The sequence below is a fragment of the Prunus persica genome, chromosome G3 (genome assembly GCF_000346465.2).
Source record: "Prunus persica cultivar Lovell chromosome G3, Prunus_persica_NCBIv2, whole genome shotgun sequence".
NCBI lineage: Eukaryota > Viridiplantae > Streptophyta > Magnoliopsida > Rosales > Rosaceae > Prunus > Prunus persica.
Genome location: NC_034011.1, coordinates 22,756,158 through 22,776,246, shown reverse-complemented (window position 1 = coordinate 22,776,246; position 20,089 = coordinate 22,756,158). Strand labels below are relative to the sequence as shown.

The 20,089-nt window shown below is 37.7% G+C and overlaps 4 protein-coding genes across 4 annotated transcripts; all 4 read right to left on the bottom strand.

Moving 5' to 3' along the window:
- On the bottom strand, positions 843 to 1,285 carry LOC18783977. The gene has a single exon (XM_007217440.2). The coding sequence runs from the start codon at positions 1,126 to 1,128 to the stop codon at positions 856 to 858; it is 273 nt and encodes a 90-aa protein (XP_007217502.1). The 5' UTR covers positions 1,129 to 1,285; the 3' UTR covers positions 843 to 855.
- On the bottom strand, positions 2,299 to 7,632 carry LOC18784149. The gene is made up of 2 exons (XM_020559792.1): positions 7,477 to 7,632; positions 2,299 to 2,635 (listed from the first exon to the last, which is right to left on the bottom strand). Exons 1-2 carry the CDS (start codon positions 7,575 to 7,577, stop codon positions 2,470 to 2,472), a joined length of 267 nt encoding a protein of 88 aa, XP_020415381.1. The 5' UTR covers positions 7,578 to 7,632; the 3' UTR covers positions 2,299 to 2,469.
- LOC18781916 lies at positions 17,307 to 18,209 on the bottom strand. The gene has a single exon (XM_007215138.2). The coding sequence runs from the start codon at positions 18,089 to 18,091 to the stop codon at positions 17,819 to 17,821; it is 273 nt and encodes a 90-aa protein (XP_007215200.1). The 5' UTR covers positions 18,092 to 18,209; the 3' UTR covers positions 17,307 to 17,818.
- On the bottom strand, positions 19,360 to 19,843 carry LOC109947954. Its single transcript, XM_020559791.1, has one exon. It carries the CDS (start codon positions 19,765 to 19,767, stop codon positions 19,498 to 19,500), a length of 270 nt encoding a protein of 89 aa, XP_020415380.1. The 5' UTR covers positions 19,768 to 19,843; the 3' UTR covers positions 19,360 to 19,497.

The window sequence follows — 20,089 nt, the reverse complement described above, 5'->3', positions numbered from 1 at the left end:
ACAATTACATGAATTTCTTGCACAATAATTAACGTGATGGTATTACTCATCGCTAATTAAGAGTGGTGAACAAAAATACAAAAAGAAGAGGTACCTCTCACCATTTCTGAGAGCACCAACAACACTCATTTGATATAAAATGTGTGTTAGCATAAAAACTTAAACATTAATAAGTAGCTTGATTAATGTTTAAGTTTCTGGTGCATAGAATAATCAATTGTATATATCATAGAGAATTCAGGGGATCTAACAAACAAGCTGAATTAATATTCAACCGGGACCTCAGCAGCTGAGCTTACTTGAAACGAAAGCAGAGGATGAATAGGAGGAAGGAAACCCCATAAAATGTGGGAAAAACCATGGGATGTGTTGGGCTATAGCTTTTGTTGGAGAAAGAAACCATTCAACACAATGGATTTTACCCAATTAGGGCAACTCAATTATGTTTCACTACTAAATACTCAAATTTATAGTATCATAAATCCTTCAGTTAAAACGAAGTAAATAATGGATTAATAAGAAAGGGCAAAAAGAAAAACTCGAAAAGAATGATCAAGGCATCAATTGCTCAGAAATATGTGTGCTTTTGCATTATGTGGTAATTTACATCAACTTGCCCCAAGCAAGCAAGCAGACATGAATGAACTGTCTGCCATTTACAACGATTGCCTTTGCCAGTAGTATGTAACCCAACAAGTTTACATATCCTGATCATTTGATATATATAAAACTCAAGGAGCCCTTTCATGGGTTGTGTAATCTTGTTTCATCCTTATGTTCATGCCCAAGCTTCATTTCAGCAACCTCTTGCGCAAAATTCTGATCTTTTTGCTCTCTGTCTCTGTGCTGATTGAATTAGTTGGGACCCCAGCAGCTCAAGTACATGACTGTCCTCAAAGACTCCTCTGATTTCTTCAGCTTCTCATCTCTGACTTTACTGAAAGCAGCTGAAGCAGAAGAAGATGAGAGCTTGTTGTTGGCCTGAGACAATGACCTGAGTTGGGTTTTGGCTTGCTGGTGCACAGATCTTAAAGCAGAGTTCCACCTGCATATCCCTTGGTCCTTCAATGCCTCCACAATTCCAACACTTGCTGCCACAATAGCCTTGCTTGCACTTGATGAACTCATCACGATTATGATTTCTTCTCTTCAGTAGTGAATGTGAATGTGAATGTTTGAGTGTATTGATGGAGAAGATGATCTTGAGGTGCTCCCCATATAGGGGAATTTTTTTTTTAAAAGGTGGGCTTGTGGCAAGAAACCAGAGCTGGTTTTGTTTTCTTCTGTTTCTTTTGGTAAGGTATGTGGATGTTACACTATATTTGGAGATATTACTGTTTTGTACATGCGGATGGAGGCAATATGATGTACTAGGCAGGGGTAAAAGTGGAATTTAATATTCTGGAGTTTGGATAAGCACAGAGTTTTGTTGCCTCATGGGCACATGGTTTTGATTTAAATTATTGTATTTAGGAAGTATGGGAGTGAAACCATTTGTTTGCTTGTTTGATCTGAAGTGTGGGCCAAAAGACAGAAACAGTCTCTCGTCACTTTATTTTGGACTGTGGGCTAGTAGTAGCAGTCTGGGAGTGAAACCAGTAGTTTACTTGTTTGCGTGCTAGTTGAAAATGTAACTGTGAAAATGCGAAAATGAAAATGTCTCATATTGAATGGTTGAATATTTTAGTAACAATTCATAAAAAGTTGGATTATTTTTTTCAAATTAATTTTGAGTGGAACTTCAACTTCTTTGGAGCTCATATTATTCTCACACATGGATGAACGGATGAGTGTCCCTAACATCTGCTGCCCCAAAAAAACTAGAATGTTTCCTCTAAATTTCCATCACTCTTGTTGGAGAAGTGATCATATTAGAGTTCACATGATTGTCACACATGGATGTATGTCGATTGAGTATCAATTGGTATTTGATGAAGAAGAAACATAATATACTAAATTAATGAGGATTCTCTTTCTTTTTTTTAAATGAAATATCATTAAATTAAGAGTTAGTTATTTAGTTTGTGATAAAAGCGTCATATATAGTTGATGAATTAGATGACTAATAAGATGGAATATCAACATGTCTGGTGTGTGTTCATTTTATATTTGAAAAACGTAATGCTCTAAGATTTTGATCTAAACGAACCCTTCGGATTTTTACATTACTTTTGTACTTGAATTTTGTCAACGATGATCAATAGGATGAGATTGTGTTCTTGTTGCACCTAACTGATATAAATTTCAACTAGTTGGTTCTTTGTTTTTGGCTTTGTGATAATTTCAACTGGTTAGTTGTTTGACTGAAAAACCAACGTTCATGTTCATTGGTAAACATCAAAATCTGGGATTTTCTTGTTGTTGGGTTGGGAAAATATACATTCAAATCATGTATATACAGCTTAAACTCAGTTTCAAAAATAAAATCTAAGTGGTACATCCTCAACTACCTATAATGTTGGAGGGATTTCAATAAGGACCCCAACAGCTCAAGTACATGACTTTTCTTAGAGAATCCTCAGCTTGGTTCTTCTGTTCAGAATTCATTTTGTTCAAAACCATAGCAGAAGAAGAAGAAGAGAGTTCCTTGGCTTGTAAGAATGATCTCATATTGTTCTTGGCATGCTGGATCAAAGTGTTGAGAATCAAAGATTACCCTTCAGTTTAGGGATTGTATAATAGAATAGGAATGTTATATTATTTGATTCCCGTATATATTCTTTCCTAGCTAGTTAGCTTACTTATAGGGAAAACCTACGGAATGTATTATATAAACATATATCAATGATCAATAAGATTATTCTGGTCAAATATCTTTTCATACCTATTTTACATGGTATCAGAGCAGAGGAAACTCTAGCTCTTGGCTCTAGCCGCACTTGTCAAATAGTCACCTTTCAACCTTAATTTTCATCCTCTCCTTGACGCTGCCACCATGACCAAAGACCAAGAATCCGCTGCATCGGGAAGCAAAAACGATGCTTCCGATCCCTTTTTCATTCACCATTCTGATCATCCTGGAATGGTTCTTGTTTCCAAAATCCTTAATGGAAACAATTATGCGACATGGTGCCGCTCTATGCGCATCTCCCTAAGCGCGAAGAACAAATTGGGGTTCGTGAATGGGACAATCAAAGTCCCTTCGGAGAAAACTAATCCTGAGACTTTTGAGGTTTGGCAGCGTTGCAACGACATGGTTTTATCTTGGCTGCTCAATTCGATAGAACCAGATATTGCAGAAAGCGTGTTATACTCCTCCACCGCACAAGAGATTTGGGAGGACCTTAAAGAACGTTTTTCCCAACTTAACGCTCCTCGTATTTTCGAGATACAACGCACCATAGCTTCCCTCTCACAGGAGCAGATGTCTGTTGCTGTTTATTATACCAAGATGAAGAGTCTGTGGGACGAGCTGTCTTCTTACAGCGACGTCCCAGCTTGTTCTTGCGGTGCCATGAAGAAGCATGTCGAACAGGAGGAACGAAACTCGTTGATGCAGTTCCTTATGGGGCTTAATGAGTCCTACAGCGCCATTCGAGGCCAAATACTTCTTATGCAGCCTCTCCCTAAGGTTCGCAAGGCTTATTCTTTGATCACCCAAGAAGAAAAGCAGCGTGACTTAGGTTCCAGCCAAGCAATCACCGAACCAGCAGCTATGGCAGTTCGAAACAATCAGCGTTCAAATTCTTCTGGGCGCAAACCTCTTCACTGCAGCCATTGCGATCAGGATCACCATACAGTGGACAAGTGCTACAAGCTACATGGCTATCCCCCTGGACACAGGCTTCACAAATCCGGGAAAGGTAAAGGGAAAGGTAGCAGCAGTTCCGCCAATAATGTGGCATCCAATGGTCCATCCTTGCAGGAGATTCACACAGCTATGCCATCTTTATCCGAGGATCAATGTAAGAAAATTCATGCGATGATGAGTGACAACACTAATCCATCCCACATTGCACCACAAGCCAATACCGCCTCAGCTTCTTCAGGTATTTCCGAATTGTTACCCAATTTACATTGGATAATTGATAGTGGAGCAACTCATCATATTACATCAGATTCGAAATTCCTTACCAAGAGGATGAATACTTCCTCTATGTTGCCAGTCACTATGCCTAGTGGAGAAACAGCGCCAATTGCATCTACTGGGACTCTTCCTTTGAACTCATATTTTTATTTACGAGATGTGCTATGTGTGCCTACATTTAAAGTTAATCTGATGTCCGTAAGTCGACTTACGAAAGGATTACAATGCTCAGTAATTTTCTTTCCCACTTGGTGTATTTTACAGGATTTGAAGACGAGGACGATGATTGGTTTGGGTAAGGAGCGTGATGGGCTCTACTACCTTGTGGCGTTGGCGTCTGACAGAACACCATCCACCATCCAACCTTCCTGTCACCTGGTTACAACTCCTGGAGATTTATGGCATCGCCGTTTAGGGCATATTTCATCCTCTCGTTTACAATTTTTAGCAAAACATTTGAATTGTTCATTTTCTTTCCATAATGTTTGTGATGCTTGCCATTTTTCTAAACAAACTCGCCTTCCTTTTGGCATTAGTTCAATTTCAACTTCAAAACCTTTTTCCCTTATTCATTGTGATATTTGGGGACCTCACAAAGTTCCTTCCCTTTCTGGGGGTCGTTATTTTTTAACTATAGTGGATGATTATTCTCGCTTTACCTGGGTTTTCCTTATGCATCATAAGCATGAAACACAAGGGATTCTAAAATCTTTTTTTTCCATGGTTCAGACCCAATTCACTGCTACAATCCAAGCAATTAGGGTAGATAATGGGGGTGAATTTTCTTCATTGCGAGATTTTTTTAAAGAACAAGGCATCATTTATCAACATTCTTGCATCTACACACCCCAACAAAATGGTGTTGTCGAACGTAAGCACCGTCATATTCTTGAGACCGCACGTGCTTTGCGATTTCAAGCACACTTGCCTCTCCGTTTTTGGGGGGACTGCATTCTCACTGCCGTTCATTTGATTAATCGATTTCCCACTTTAGTTCTTTCCAAACAAACCCCTTTTGAACGTTTATATCACAAAACCCCATCATATTCACATTTAAGAGTATTTGGCTGCCTTGCATATGCTACTATAGTCCACCCTACCAAAAAGTTTGATTCTCGAGCAATTAAATCCATTTTTATTGGGTACCCACTTGGTCAAAAGGCATATAAACTCTATGATTTGTCCACTCAAAAAATATTCACTAGCCGAGATGTTTTATTTAAGGAAGATGTCTTCCCTTTTTCTACTCCAACAGCTGGTCCCACCACCATCCCAAACACTAGCCTTCCTTTACCCATTTCAGCCCATGACTCATCTCCACCACAAAATTCCAATCTAGCTCCTGAACCCACGGAGCACACTTTGCCTATTAGTCCAATGAGTTCCACTCCTTTTGCGCCTCCTTCTGCAGATCTTCCTCTTCCAGCACCAGATCCTCTTGCAATCCCATCTTCTCTTCCGCCTACTGCACCACCTTCACCGGCACCACCCGTTCAACCCACTCGCCAATCTGAACGTCACAAGGTTCCGAATGTGCGCCTCCAAGACTATGTTTGCTCTCAAGTCACGCTACCCAACGATGTCCAATCGGAGTCTTCGTCTTCACATCGCACCTCAGGTACTCGTTATCCCTTGAGCAACTTTATTTCTTATCACAGATATACACCAGCACATCTTGCTTTCATTACTCACATCAGTCACAGTGTGGAGCCCCGTTCCTTCTCTGAGGCCAATTCTGATCCTAACTGGCAGCAAGCCATGCGCTCTGAACTTCAAGCTTTAGAGACCAATCATACATGGACTCTTACTCCTCTTCCTCCTGGCAAGCACCCTATTGGTTGTCGGTGGGTCTACAAGATCAAACATCATTCTGATGGATCTATTGAACGGTACAAAGCTCGGTTAGTCGCCAAGGGTTATACACAGACAGAGGGTGTTGATTTTCATGATACTTTTTCTCCTACCGCCAAGATGGTTACTGTTCGCAGCCTTCTTGCACTTGCTGCTGCTTCCTCTTGGCCCCTTCATCAATTAGATGTCCATAATGCCTTCCTTCATGGGGATCTCCATGAAGAGATTTATATGACACCACCGCCTGGTCTTCAGCGACAGGGGGAGAATCTGGTATGTCGCCTCCACAAGTCTTTATATGGCCTAAAACAAGCTTCTCGTCAGTGGTTTGCAAAATTTTCTGAAGCTATTCAAGCTGCTGGTTTTACTCAGTCCAAAGCAGACTATTCCTTATTCACGTGCAACAGAGGAAAGTCATTCATTGCTCTCTTGATTTATGTTGACGATATATTGATCACAGGAAATAACTTGGGTGCCATTAATTCTCTTAAACGTTTTCTTCATACCCGCTTCCGCATTAAGGATCTCGGTGACCTTAAATTCTTTTTGGGTATTGAAGTTTCGCGTTCAAAGAAAGGCATTAGCATCTCTCAGAGGAAATACACCATTGACATCCTTAAAGATAGTGGTTTTCTTGGGGTACGACCTGTCTTATTTCCCATGGAACAAAATTTGAAATTATCTGACACAGGTGAATTGCTTAAAGATCCAGCCAAGTACAGGAGGTTAGTGGGTCGTTTGATTTACTTGACCATCACGAGACCAGACATTACATATGCAGTGCATGTGCTCAGTAGATTTATGCATGAGCCACGTAAACCTCATATGGAGGTGGCGTTGCGCATCTTGAAGTACCTCAAAAACACTCCAGGACAAGGTTTATTTTTTCCAGCTCAAAATGACTTAAAATTGCGAGCTTATTGTGATTCTGACTGGGGAGGTTGTCCAACCACCAGAAGATCTACCACTGGATATTGTGTTTTTCTCGGAAACTCCTTGATTTCTTGGAGATCAAAGAGACAGAAAACTGTTTCACTTTCTTCAGCAGAAGCAGAATACAGAGCTATGACTGGTGCTTGTTGTGAACTGACTTGGTTGCGTAGTTTGTTACGAGATCTTCAGTTGCCACATCGGAAGGCAGCGATACTTCATTGCGACAACCAAGCTGCGTTACATATAGCAGCAAATCCTGTTTTCCATGAGCGAACACGACACATTGAAATGGATTGTCATTTTATTAGAGACAAAATCCAAGATGGTTCTGTAACGACAAAGCATGTTGCTTCTTCCCAGCAAATAGCAGACATCTTCACCAAAGCATTGGGCAAAGATGATTTCGCTCGTATGTCACGCAAGTTGGGAGTTCTTGACATCCACTCTCCAACTTGAGGGGGAGTGTTGAGAATCAAAGATTACCCTTCAGTTTAGGGATTGTATAATAGAATAGGAATGTTATATTATTTGATTCCCGTATATATTCTTTCCTAGCTAGTTAGCTTACTTATAGGGAAAACCTACGGAATGTATTATATAAACATATATCAATGATCAATAAGATTATTCTGGTCAAATATCTTTTCATACCTATTTTACACAAAGACCTCATGGTATAACTCCATCTGCAGAAGCCTTGATCTTTCAAAGCCTCAACAGCTCCAACACTAACCGCTGCGATCCAAGCTCCTCTTGTTGCACACATCTTCAGTTAATTCAGCAGAGCACTCTGCTTTTTTCTGTTTCTGGGGGATTTTTATTTTTTTGTTTTCTTGTGTATGGAGGACTATGCTTTGGACCCTAACACTAAATGTGTATATATACACATAAAGCAAAAGAAAAAGGCAAAGTGGTTTTGAGATTTGTGGAAATCCGGAAGCTGCATTTGTCCCTTGTAGATTATTATTATTATATATAAGAAAAATTCTGCAGTGGTTTTCTGTGAGAAAACCTGAGGTTTTGCATCTTGTTTTTTGATGAAGCAAGTAACGGAAGAAGGAGCTAGCACTATTGTGATCTCAGCTATTTGTCTCCTTTTGTACATGCTTTTCACCCATTCATCCCTTCTCTGCTGCTCTATGTCTTTATTAATTTGCTTCCCTTCAAAACTGAAGGATGATGAGGGTGTATTTTTGTCTCCTGATACGTACGATCCATTTCGTGCTACTAGCTACATTTGTGTCATCCTCTTACCAACTTGTTTTTGTTCTACACTTTTTTTAGTATGGATTTTTTGTGCAACTTTTGGAAGGGATATTTTGATCATTCATCTATTTCTTTTTCCAAATATTGCTCATTTTCAATTTTCAAATGACTGCTTTAGTCAGTGGCGGAGGTAGAGTTTGATGTTGGGGGGGCCACAAGCTTAAATCTATGGGATTTTTTTTTGCAATCTATGTTGTGCTCTTTATACAGTTAAAGAGGTGAGAAGATGGTAAGGAGGCCCAGGCCATCTCAGGCCTATGAATAGCTCCGCCCCTAGCTTTAGTCCTATACTAGAGGCTACTCAAGTTGCGGTGATGAATCACTCTTTTTTGCTGTTAAAATCAATCATCATCGTCCCCCTACATAATTTAGAATGAAAATGAATTAATTAGACCCTGAATTACCACTTGATGATCCCATAATTTTGACAAAACTCATCTATCTTCACTACTTTTGAAATCTAAAAGCTAGTAGCCATTACTCCAATCAAGAGACACATATTTAGCCAAAACCCCGTTTAACGTTAACCCAAAAGCCACGAAATAAGTTAACAAAAATACTCCAACGTGTGCGTATATATAATTATGCTGGAGAGGAATTGGATCATTAAGCAGTTGGCACACATGGACATGTTGGGATGCTGCAATTTGAAAGAACCCACTTAAAGACACATAGTACAATGTGCCATAAGTTTTCTGAAGATTTCTACATGCTATGTTATGCAAGATCATTTATCGGTTGAGAAATCAAACTGAAAATATAAAGATATATGAAATCGATTCTCTTATTTTAGCCCTTCAAATAAACGGATGTCATACTCAGAAAATGAAAAGTAAAATGAAAATGTTGAGGTTTCTAGATCAAAATTATAGATGTTTGAAGATCTAATTCAGTGTTACCAAAATGATTTGATGGATTTTCTAACATTAAATTGTGAACTAAACAATAATTAGTTGCCCTCTTATCACTTATTTTGTTATTACAAACGTTCTAAATCCACTTTTAATTTTGGGAAATGGAAAAGAAAGCAAGTTAAAAGAGTGTATTAATGGAAAATAGTTTTTCTTGGCCAAAATTAATAGAAAATAGTTTAATAAGATATGAATAAGGGGAAATGGACCATGATGGTGAGTTTTATTTCGGTTTTGCATGTGATGGACATGTTGGACTTGATGTTCTGGGAACCGAACTTGCTGCGATGCTAGAAGGTTTGTTAATGGCTTTGTGGAGAGGTTACCAAAATTTTCTTTTGGCTTCTGATTCTCAAGAGGCAGTGTCGCTTGTTATTGGATTTGGCGAATGTTGGAGCAATCTAGGCAATCTGGTTGAAGATGTGAGGAATTTATTGGTGCATTTACAAGTGCGTGAAGTGTTTTATCAACCTCGCAAAGGGAATGAAGCCGCACACCTTTTGGTTCACTTCGGTTTACGTGAACGGTGGCGATTGTTTTGGGTTGGTTTACGCTGGTGGCGAATAGAGAAGATGCTTAGTGTTTTTGAGGGAGGTGTGTGATACTCTTTTTCCTTGATTGAATTTTCCTCTATTGGAATTTTCAAGGCAAGGTTTTGTGAGATCCCCCTAAGTGCACCTCCTTTCTCTAGTTTTTCTTGTTTCTTGAATGTTATTTTAATTGTTTCTGAAAAAGTAATAAAGATTGTTTATTTAGGGGAAATGGTAATGCTAGTAAATAAATATTTGTATCAATTATCAGCAGGAAGTAGTTGTCAATGTAAAAATAATTTGATTTGAGGGTGGTTTTTAGTAAATAAATATTTTGTATCAATTATGTGGTGCAATGAGGAATTTTATAGATGTAGATATCAATGTTCGAAAAATCGCAAGGCAGTAGCAGGGGCCTAGCAGCTAGAAGAGTAATCTGGCTTAGGCGTTTTAAAAAAGAAATTAATTATTTTGTATTATAAATTATAATTTTATACCGAAATCATGCAAAATAAAAGGATATAGAAATTATAAAAAAAAACATAATTGATATAAAACATGGGAAAAAGTTACTACAAAGAAAAATACTTGAAATGAAACGCTAGGCCTCTAGTCTTGGAGGGATATGGAGAGGAGGAGGAATAGTTAGACTTTAAACGAGCCCTTATTTAAAGTCAGGCAAAAAAACAATAATAAAAAAATAAAAAGGACCCAACCAGCCTAGGCGGAAATTTTATTTTATTTTAAATTTATTTGTTGGACGATTTTTCGAACACAGAGATAGTAACTCGGTTCTGTTTTTATCTTATCCAACCCTTGAAAATTCACCGAACTTGCGCCGATATAGCAGATACTTGGATTTTTCTCCTTCCCGTTCCACTTAGTTGACAAACTCAAGGGGCTTCCCAGGCGAAGCAATGGCGGTGCCTCCCTTCAACCTCACCCCCAATCTTACCGACTCTGAGTCTGATTCTTTGGCCCTCCCTCTCATTCTCAAATATAAATTCATTCTTTGCAGGGACGATGACTTTCGGCGAGCAAATCACGTTTCTGGAGTCGTTTGGCCTCCTCGACCAAGCTTTCCTGTCCGGCATCAATTTCTTCGACTTTACAGAAATGTATCCAGTGGTTCAGCGAACCCAGACTCAGGTCAGGGGAGGAGCGAGGAGCGTCGTTTTGGCCACCAAGGTTGTTAAGTAGCTATGAGAGTATCAGTTCATGCTAACAATTTTGTGCCAGCTTGGTTTTCACTTCTGATGTGTGCAAATTTGTTCTGATATTACAGGTACCGTCTGTTTAGATGACTTGGATACGAGATGGTCCCAAGTGTTCGAATGCTAAGAATATTACCAAGGCCAATGTCGGCAGGTTTGCTAAAGCAAACAGTTTGTAATTTTTCTTCTGTTTAAACGCTTCGTGTTATGCTATGCTCAGTGATGATTTATGTAATGTTTAAATGCAGCTTAAGGCGATTGCAAACAGATTACATTGATCATTGGCCTGCTCGGTTTGTATGTAGATAAGTGTTTTCGGATTTTGCTTGCACATTACTCTAAATTGGCAGATTGACATGAATCTAACCCTCTGGGTGAGAAAATGATAGTCACACCTTTTCATGTTTACATCTTATTGGTATGATGCCTCAGTGGTTATTAAATTTTTTTTTTAAGGCAATATATTACTTTAGATTAAGTGTATGCATGCATGCTTGGGTGTGGGGGTATATACAAGCCTGGGCTTCTCCATCTGTGCCATAGCAGTTCATGAATTTCTGCAGCACTAGTTCCAGCATTTGGTCTCTTTACTGCATGTTGTATTTATCAAATAATCCCCGTCGCATGTTGATTTACTAATCTGCTTGTATTTCCATTCACAGGATACATTGATATTGCAGGGAAGTACTGTTCATCCAGTATCTCTTGCAATAGGTTCGACACCTCTCCCTCCAATTCTTTATAGTTTCTTTCTTCATGTTCTTGTCCACGTTAGGACTCTGGTTTGGAGACTTAATGGGGGTCCTGCAGATGCTCGGTTGAATCTTTTTAGAGGTCAATTTTCAAATTGTTCATCTCATCTTTTGATATGTAGGAACTTAGAATACTAAAATAATTTTCTAGGATTTTTAAATAATTTTAAATTCCACAAAATTAATTACTAGTTATGAAGTAGTTTCTGAAATTAATTAAAATATTTAAATACTAATTCTTCAGTAAATAAAAAATAATTAAAACATCATATATTTAAAGAGTATAGCCGCTCGGTTATACCTTTTAAATATTCGAATATATTTAACGAGTATAGCCGCGCGGCTATACCTTTTAAATATTCCAATATATTTACAGCGTATAGCGTTCAGCTGTACCTTTTAAATATTCCAATATATTTAAAGAGTATAGCCGCGCGGCTCTACTCCTTTAATATATTCGAATATTTAAAAAGTATAGCCGCCCGGCTATACTCTTTAAATATATTATCTTTTAATTACTATTTATTTAGTGAATAATTAGTATTTAAATATTTAATTTACTTCATAAATAGTAATTAAATATATTTAATTATCTTAAATAATTTTGTGAAATTTTAAAATAGTTTCAATTATTTAAAAATCCTAGAAAATTATTTTTGTATTCTAAAAATGGATTTTAGCCTCCAAACCCTAAATCCAAGTCTTGAATTGGTATTGTTACTATTGGTAAGGGCAGTGTTTTGCGAAACATTCATCACCCTGTTGCCGAAGAAGATTGGTAAAGGGAGAGGAAACAATTGATCTGCCTCTCAAGAATTTTAGAGTTGCTTGTTAAAATTTGGGGGGCAAACTGTTGTAAACACAAACTTCGAAAATTTTGGCTGAATACATAATCGTAATGATAATTTTGGTTTAGTAATTATCTTTGCAGAGTGAGATAGACTGGCGTTTTTTTGTGAGATTTGTGGCATCATTGCTATAAGAATTAGCCTTTGACTCAAATAATTTCTCTCGAAAAAAAAAAATTACAATTATGCTCTGCCTGAGGTAACTATAAATCCATATGGGCTTGGAGCCATTGTGAATTGTATATACAGTTCAATATTTCTAGCAGTGTACAATTTGGTCTGAAACTCAATAACCAAACTTCTTAAATTGACTCTCCTTCTCCATCTTTTGAAATTGATGCTTTCATTCTTTTGAGAAACTATATCTGGAAGCTTTCTTTCATGTATGTCAGAGACTCTCAATACAAATATACACGATGGAATTGTTTATCAAGCCTAAAAAAGAATCCGGTCAGGGACCTAAAATGATACAAAATTCTTCATGTTCTTCCCTTCCAACAATGACAGACACATTAATCAATGGAACCCATCACAAAGCCTTTTTGAGTCCTTAGTGATCATTAAAAGGTTCCCAACCCTCAGCAGTATGCAAAACTGAAGATTATGACCCCACTTTCAACCTAACCCTCTTCGTCACGCAAAACCAATCAAAGATCAGGAATGTATCGGCTTTCTTTGATCAAGGTTGACAGAGAATTTAAACTTGCATAAATTAATTATGTCTGATTGAAGGTGTGATGTGTCTCCGGCAACGAAACAATGGACCTGGCTTTTAACAACAATCCAACTTACTCCAGGAGGCTTTTCTAACCCTTTTCCCTGAGCCGTGTTCTTATCTGCCTGACCTCCATCCATAGACCTGCTGCAGCATATATATTAGATAGGGAGATTTACTATTATACTCAATATAGGGGCCCAAATTATAAAAATACCTCATATGAAATGGACTTTAGCAACACACCCAAAACTCATTTACAACATAACAAAGAGGCTTTGAACTTCTTATAAATTACAAAACTATCATCAATTTCTTAAAACAAGCTCAACCCCAAAATCTCATAAAAATACCCAAAACACTCAATAGGGCATCAAAGTAATTTAATCATCAATATTAAATTCAATAAGGCCAGCTGTTATTTTTTGTTTTTTTTTGGGGTTTGTTTATAGAATTTCAATGATATAGAGTTTATTTATAATATTAGTGTTAAGAATTGGTATATTACTAAATATCTCTATTAGGTATCAGAACATAATTCCCCGCATTCATCGATTCTAATTCAACAAGTTTTTCAAATATGGTTCCAGCTAACTTCGTGGCAGAATGAAGTCGACAAGCATTGAGCAAGGCTCTCCAAACTGATGCATCTGCTTCAACAGGCATTGATTCAAAGCTCGGCCTCTAAATCTAACTCTTCCTCCTCTCCATATCCCTCCAAGACTAGGTTTTATTTAAAGTCAGGAAAAAAAAGAAAAAAAGGACCCAACCCGCCTAGCCCGCCTAGGCGGATTTTTATATTTTATTTTATTATTTATTTGTTGGACGATTTTTCGAACACATAGATAGTAACTCGGTTATGTTTTTATCTTATCCAACCCCTGAAAATCCGCCAAACTTGCGCCGATATAGCATATACTTTGATTTTTCTCCTTCCCATTCCACTCACAGTTGACAAACTCAAAAAGCTTCTCAAGCGAAGCAATGGCAGTGCCTCTCTTCAACCTCGCCCCCAATCTTACCGACTCTGAGTCTGATTCTTTGGCCCTCCCTCTCATCCTCAAATAAAAATTCATTCTTCACGCAGGGACGATGACTTTCGGCAAGCAAAACACGTTTTCGGAGTCGTATGGCCTCCTCGACCAAGCTTTCCTGTCCGGCATCAATTTATTCGACTCTACAGAAATGTATCCAGTGGTTCAGCGAGCCCAGACTCAGGGTCAGGGGAGGAGCGAGGAGCGTCGTTTTGGCCACCAAGGTTGTAAAGTAGCTATGAGAGTATCAGTTCATGCTAACAATGGTGTGCCAGCTTGGTTTTCACTTCTGATGTGTGAAAATTTGTTCTGATATTACACGTACCGTCTGGGAAGATGACTTGGATACGAGATGTCCCCAAGAGTTTGAATGCTAAGAATATCACCGAGGCCATTGACGGCAGGTTTGGTAAAGCAAACAGCGCAAACAGTTTGTAATTTTGCTTCTGTTTAAACTCTTCGTGTTATGCTGTGCTGAGTGATGAGTTATGTAATGTTTAGATGCAGCTCAAGTGTTTTCGGATTGCAGACAGATTACATTGATCATTGGCCTGATCGGTTTGTATGTAGATGAGTGTTTTCGGATTTTGCTTTCACATTACTCTAAATTGGCAGATTGACATGAATCTGCCCCTCTGGGTGAGAAAATGATAGTCATACCTTTTCACTGGTTTTGTTTCAATGTCATGTTTACGTCTTATTGGTATGATGGCCAGTGGTTATTAATATATTTTTTTAAGTCAATATATTACTTTTGATTAAGTGTATGAATGCATGCTTGGGTGTGGGGGTATATACAAGCCTGGGCTTCTGCATCTGTGCCATAGCAGTTCATGAATGTCTGCAGTACTCGTTCTAAAAGGAAAATTATTTTGAAAATTATTTCTAGTTCCAGCATTTGGTCTCTTTACTGCATGTTGTATTTATCGAATAATGCCCGTCGCATGTTGATTTACTAATCTGCTTGTATTTCCATTCACAGGATACATTGATATGATATTGATGTTGATTTAATGTGTTCTTAGAGCATTCGTGTGCTTGGCATCCGGCAAATGCTCTTATGCCTGATCCCTGTGTTCAAGTTAAGTGGCTAGGTCATTTTTGTTATTGTTGCATGGTGTTTTCTTCGTTCTCCCCTTAACTGATCTTTGATTCTCCACCTGTCTCAAGGGCTATATTTTCATAAGAGGTTTCTTTACCTGGTAGTCTAATAGCTCCACCTGACTCGGTAGCCCAGTAGCTCCAACTCTTCCTGATAGCCCAATAGCTCCAGCCCGACATCAACAGGACAACAACTCATCCTACCTATGCATTCCCCGGTCGTCAATGTCATGCCTCACCACCGCAACAGAAGAGAGAGGAGCTGATCTTAGCAGTGCATTACCCGGTCCTGAATCTTATCGATGCCATGGAGCACCACCGTAACAGACAGTGCAGCTCCCGATCCTCTGGGCAAGGCGGCCCCACCAGCAGCTCATATATGTCGTGCTTGCATCTCAGTTGATGATCACGTTTATTGCAATATATTTAAACTATGTTATGTAATAATATTTCATACTCAATTAACTTCATGAATGTTGGAAATTTTATGTTTATTTAAATATTCTATTATTAAATTGAAATGGGTCCAAACGAGCTTTTTAAAGTTAACCATACAAAAAGTTCAATGGCCAGGAATTTGCTCCTAGAAGTCCATCCTTTTGAGACCATTCTATAATTTTCCCATCATACTTTGGTGCTCAATGCCCCAACAGGAACATAAAGAAATTCAAACAAATACTATATTATAATAAAGGGAATCAACAATTTGGTAACCTTTTATATCTCATCTAATCAAAGTCGTACGATACCATTACATTATAAATTAAGGGTGTTATTAAACAAACTCTGAAAATAACTGAATATACCCAAATATTTAAATTAAAATATAAAATTATCTAAGTGCTCATTTGACATTACTTATTTGTGATAATAAGTGATTTTTAAAAAAAAATTGAAAAGCCCAGCATGTTTGGTAAACTATGAGAAAATCACTTATTATTAAAAATTGCAGTGAAAGAAAGCTACAAGGAAAAACAGTTAATGAGGTGCTTTCATTTTTTGATTAGGCTGTAATCAGTTTCGAAAAAGCGTTGGTTTAAATGGGAATCAGTACCAACAACATTTTTAATAAAAAGTTTACCAAACGCCAAACTGTTTTCTCTCTCATATTTGATTTCTCTCATAGCAAATCTGATAGTTATTATTTTCACAGCACAGCAATGCCAACATGGCCCTAAGTACACCCTAGTTATGATATTCTCAGAGAAGAAAAAAATGTTAATGACAAAGTTATGAACAACACAACATTATTTTCTCATTCATGGTGAATTTTTAAGGGAAAACTTTAAGGGTAAATCTATAAATCATAATTTAAACTACAAAATTCATTCACATTAGATTTATTTATTTATTTTTTAAATAAGGAATTCACCTGATTTTATAAATTTCTTATAATCATGCCTTCAAATTCCAAAGCTTGCATAAAGATCCAACTTAAAATAAAGGGATATTTTGGGTTTCTTATAGAAGTGGGCTAGAAAAAAAATTGGAGCCTCAAATATTTGGGGGCCTATGTCATCGCCTTGCTTGCACAAGCTATGAGTCGGATTTGAACACATCATAAGGCCTTTTTTATACAAGTGATATTGCCGGAGGGAGGTGTTCTCCTACACACATTGTCAGCTGTATCAGAGAAGTTTGAAATTGGGACAATTAGTCTGTAAGTCAGGTAATTTTCCGCTTAACAAGACTCAGGTCCTTTTGTCTTTTCCACTGAACAAGACTCTGTGGACCTTGACCAAAATGACAAGGCCTTTTGTTAAACGCTTCATGACCCATTGTAAAGTTGGAGAGGATTCTCTTTCTTCACTTAGTCAAGGCCTTTTGTTAAACGCTTCATGACCCTTTGTAAAGTTAATGAGGATTCTCTTTCTTCATTCTAAGTGAGATATCACTATATTAAGAGTTAGTTTTTAAAGTTTTGGTTGATCGAAATGAACCGTCTGCCTTTTTATTTTGCCAACAATGATCAATATGATGAGATAACCTTGTGTGTTCTTGTTGCCCCTAACTGATAAATTTCAACTGGTTTGTTCTCTGTTTTTTGTTTTGTGATAACCTCATCTGGTTAGTTGATTGACTGAAAAATAGAACCAAAAGCATCTCTGTTTGAAGGAGGAACCATTAATAAAACCAACATGTATTGAATTAGAATTCCAAATAAGTACCAATGATACAGTAAGCTAAGGTTAACCTGGTCGAGAATTGTCTAATTAATAGATCCAATGTTCATTCATAAAAACCAAAGAACATAGATTTTCTTGTTTTTTTGGTTGATTGGGAAAATTTACATTCAAATAATGTATACAGCTTCAATTCAGTCTCAAAAATCTTCAAATCTTGAGGGACTTCACCATGAGCTCCAATTTGTGTCAATAAACACCCCAACAGCTCAAGTACATGACTTTTCTTAGAGAATACTCAGCTTGATTGATTCTTCTCTTCAGAATTCATTTTGTTCAACACCATAGCAGAAGAAGAAGAGAGTTCCTTGGTTTGTAAGAAAGAACTCATATTGTTCTTGGCATGCTGGTGCACAGACCTCATGGTGGTGCAACTCCATCTGCAGAAGCCTTTATCTTTCAAAGCCTCAACAGAAATGTGATCTTTTTGCGCTTGTTTCGGTGCTGATTGAATTAGTTGGGACCCCAGCAGCTCAAGTACATGACTGTCCTCAAAGACTCCTCTGATTTCTTCAGCTTCTCATCTCTGACTTTACTGAAAGCAGCTGAAGCAGAAGAAGATGAGAGCTTGTTGTTGGCCTGAGAACATGACCTGAGTTGGGTTTTGGCTTGCTGGTGCACAGATCTTAAAGCAGAGTTCCATCTGCATATCCCTTGGTCCTTCAATGCCTCCACAACTCCAACACTTGCTGCCACAATAGCCTTGCTTGCACTTGATGAACTCATCACGATTACGATTTATTTTCTCTTCCTTACTGACCTCTCTTTGATGCTTTGAACTTCTCAGTTGTGAATGTGAATGTGAATGTTTGAGTGTATTGATGGAGAAGATTATCTTGAGGTGCTCCTTATATGGGGGATTTCTTTTTTAAAAAAAGGTGGGCTTGTGGCAAAAAACCAGAGCTGGTTTTGTTTTCTTCTGTTTGTTTTGGTAAGGTATGTGGATGTTTACACTATATTTGGGGATATTACTGTTTTGTACATGCAGATGCAGGGGATATGATGTACTGGGCAGGGGTAAAAGTGGAATTTAAGATTTTGGAGTTTGGATAAGCACCGAGTTTTGTTGCCTCATGAGCACATGGTTTTGATTTAAATTATTGTATCTAGGCCCGCAGTATGGGAGTGAAACCATTTGTTTGCTTGTTTGATTTGGAGTGTGGACCAAAAGACAGAAACAGAGTCTCTTGTCACTTTATTTTGGACTGTGGGCTAGTAGTAGCAGTCTAGGAGTGAAACCGGTAGTTTACTCTCTTTTTTTGGTCAATGTTCACGTGCAACTGCAAGTGCAATTGTGAAAATGTGAAATGAAAATGTCTTACATTGGATGGATGAGAAATCTAGCAACTACTTATAAGGAGTTGGACTACTTCCTCCGAATTAAGTTTGGAGTAGAACCTCAACTTCCTTGGAGCTCACATGATTCTTACACGTGGATGGACGTATGAGTGTCCCTAACATCTGCTGCCCCCCAAAAACTAGAATGTTTCCTCTAAATTTCCATCACTCTTATTGGAGAAGTGATCATGTTAGAGTTCACATGATTGTCACACGTCGATGTATGTCGATTGAGTATCAATTGGTATTTGATGAAGAAGAAACATAACATACTAAATTAATGAGGATTCTCTTTCTTTCTTTTAAATGAAATATCACTAAATTAAGAGTTAGTTGGTTAGTTTGTGATAAAAGTGTCATATATAGTTGACGAATTAGATGACTAATAAGATGGAATATCGACGTGTCTGGTGTGTGTTCATTTTATATTTGAAAAACGTAATGCTCCAAGATTTTGATCTAAATGAACCCTTTGGATTTTTACATTACTTTTGTACTTGAATTTTGTCAACGATGATCAATAGGATGAGATTGTGTTCTTGTTGCACTTAACTGATATGAATTCCAACTAGTCGGTTCTTTGTTTTTGGCTTTGTGATAATTTCAACTGGTTAGTTGTTTGACTGAAAAATAGAACCAACGTTCATGTTCATTGATAAAAATCAAAATCTGGGATTTTCTTGTTGTTGGGTTGGGAAAATATACATTCAAATCATGTATATACAGCTTAAACTCAGTTTCAAAAATAAAATCTAAGTGGTACATCCTCAACTACCTATAATATTGGAGGGATTTCAATAAGGACCCCAACAGCTCAAGTACATGACTTTTCTTAGAGAATTCTCAGCTTGGTTCTTCTGTTCAGAATTCATTTTGTTCAAAACCATAGCAGAAGAAGAAGAAGAAGAGAGTTCCTTGGCTTGTAAGAATGATCTCATATTGTTCTTGGCATGCTGGATCAAAGACCTCATGGTGTAACTCCATCTGCAGAAGCCTTGATCTTGCAAAGCCTCAACAGCTCCAACACTAACCGCTGCGATCCAAGCTCCTCTTGTTGCACACATCTTCAGTTAAGTCAGCAGAGCACTCTGCTTTTTTCTGTTTCCGGGGTTTTTTTTTTTGGTTTCTTAGGTATGGAGGACTATGCTTTGGACCCTAACACTGAATGTATATATATACACATAAAGCAAAAGAAAAACACAAAGTGGTTTTGAGATTTGTGGAAATCCGGAAGCTGCATTTGTCCCTTGTAGATTATTAGTATTGTATGTAAGACAAATTCTGCAGTGGTTTTCTGTGAGAAAACCTAAGGTTTTGCTTCTTGTTTTTTGATGAAGCAAGTAACGGAAGAAGGAGCTAGCACTATTGTGATCTCAGCTATTTGTC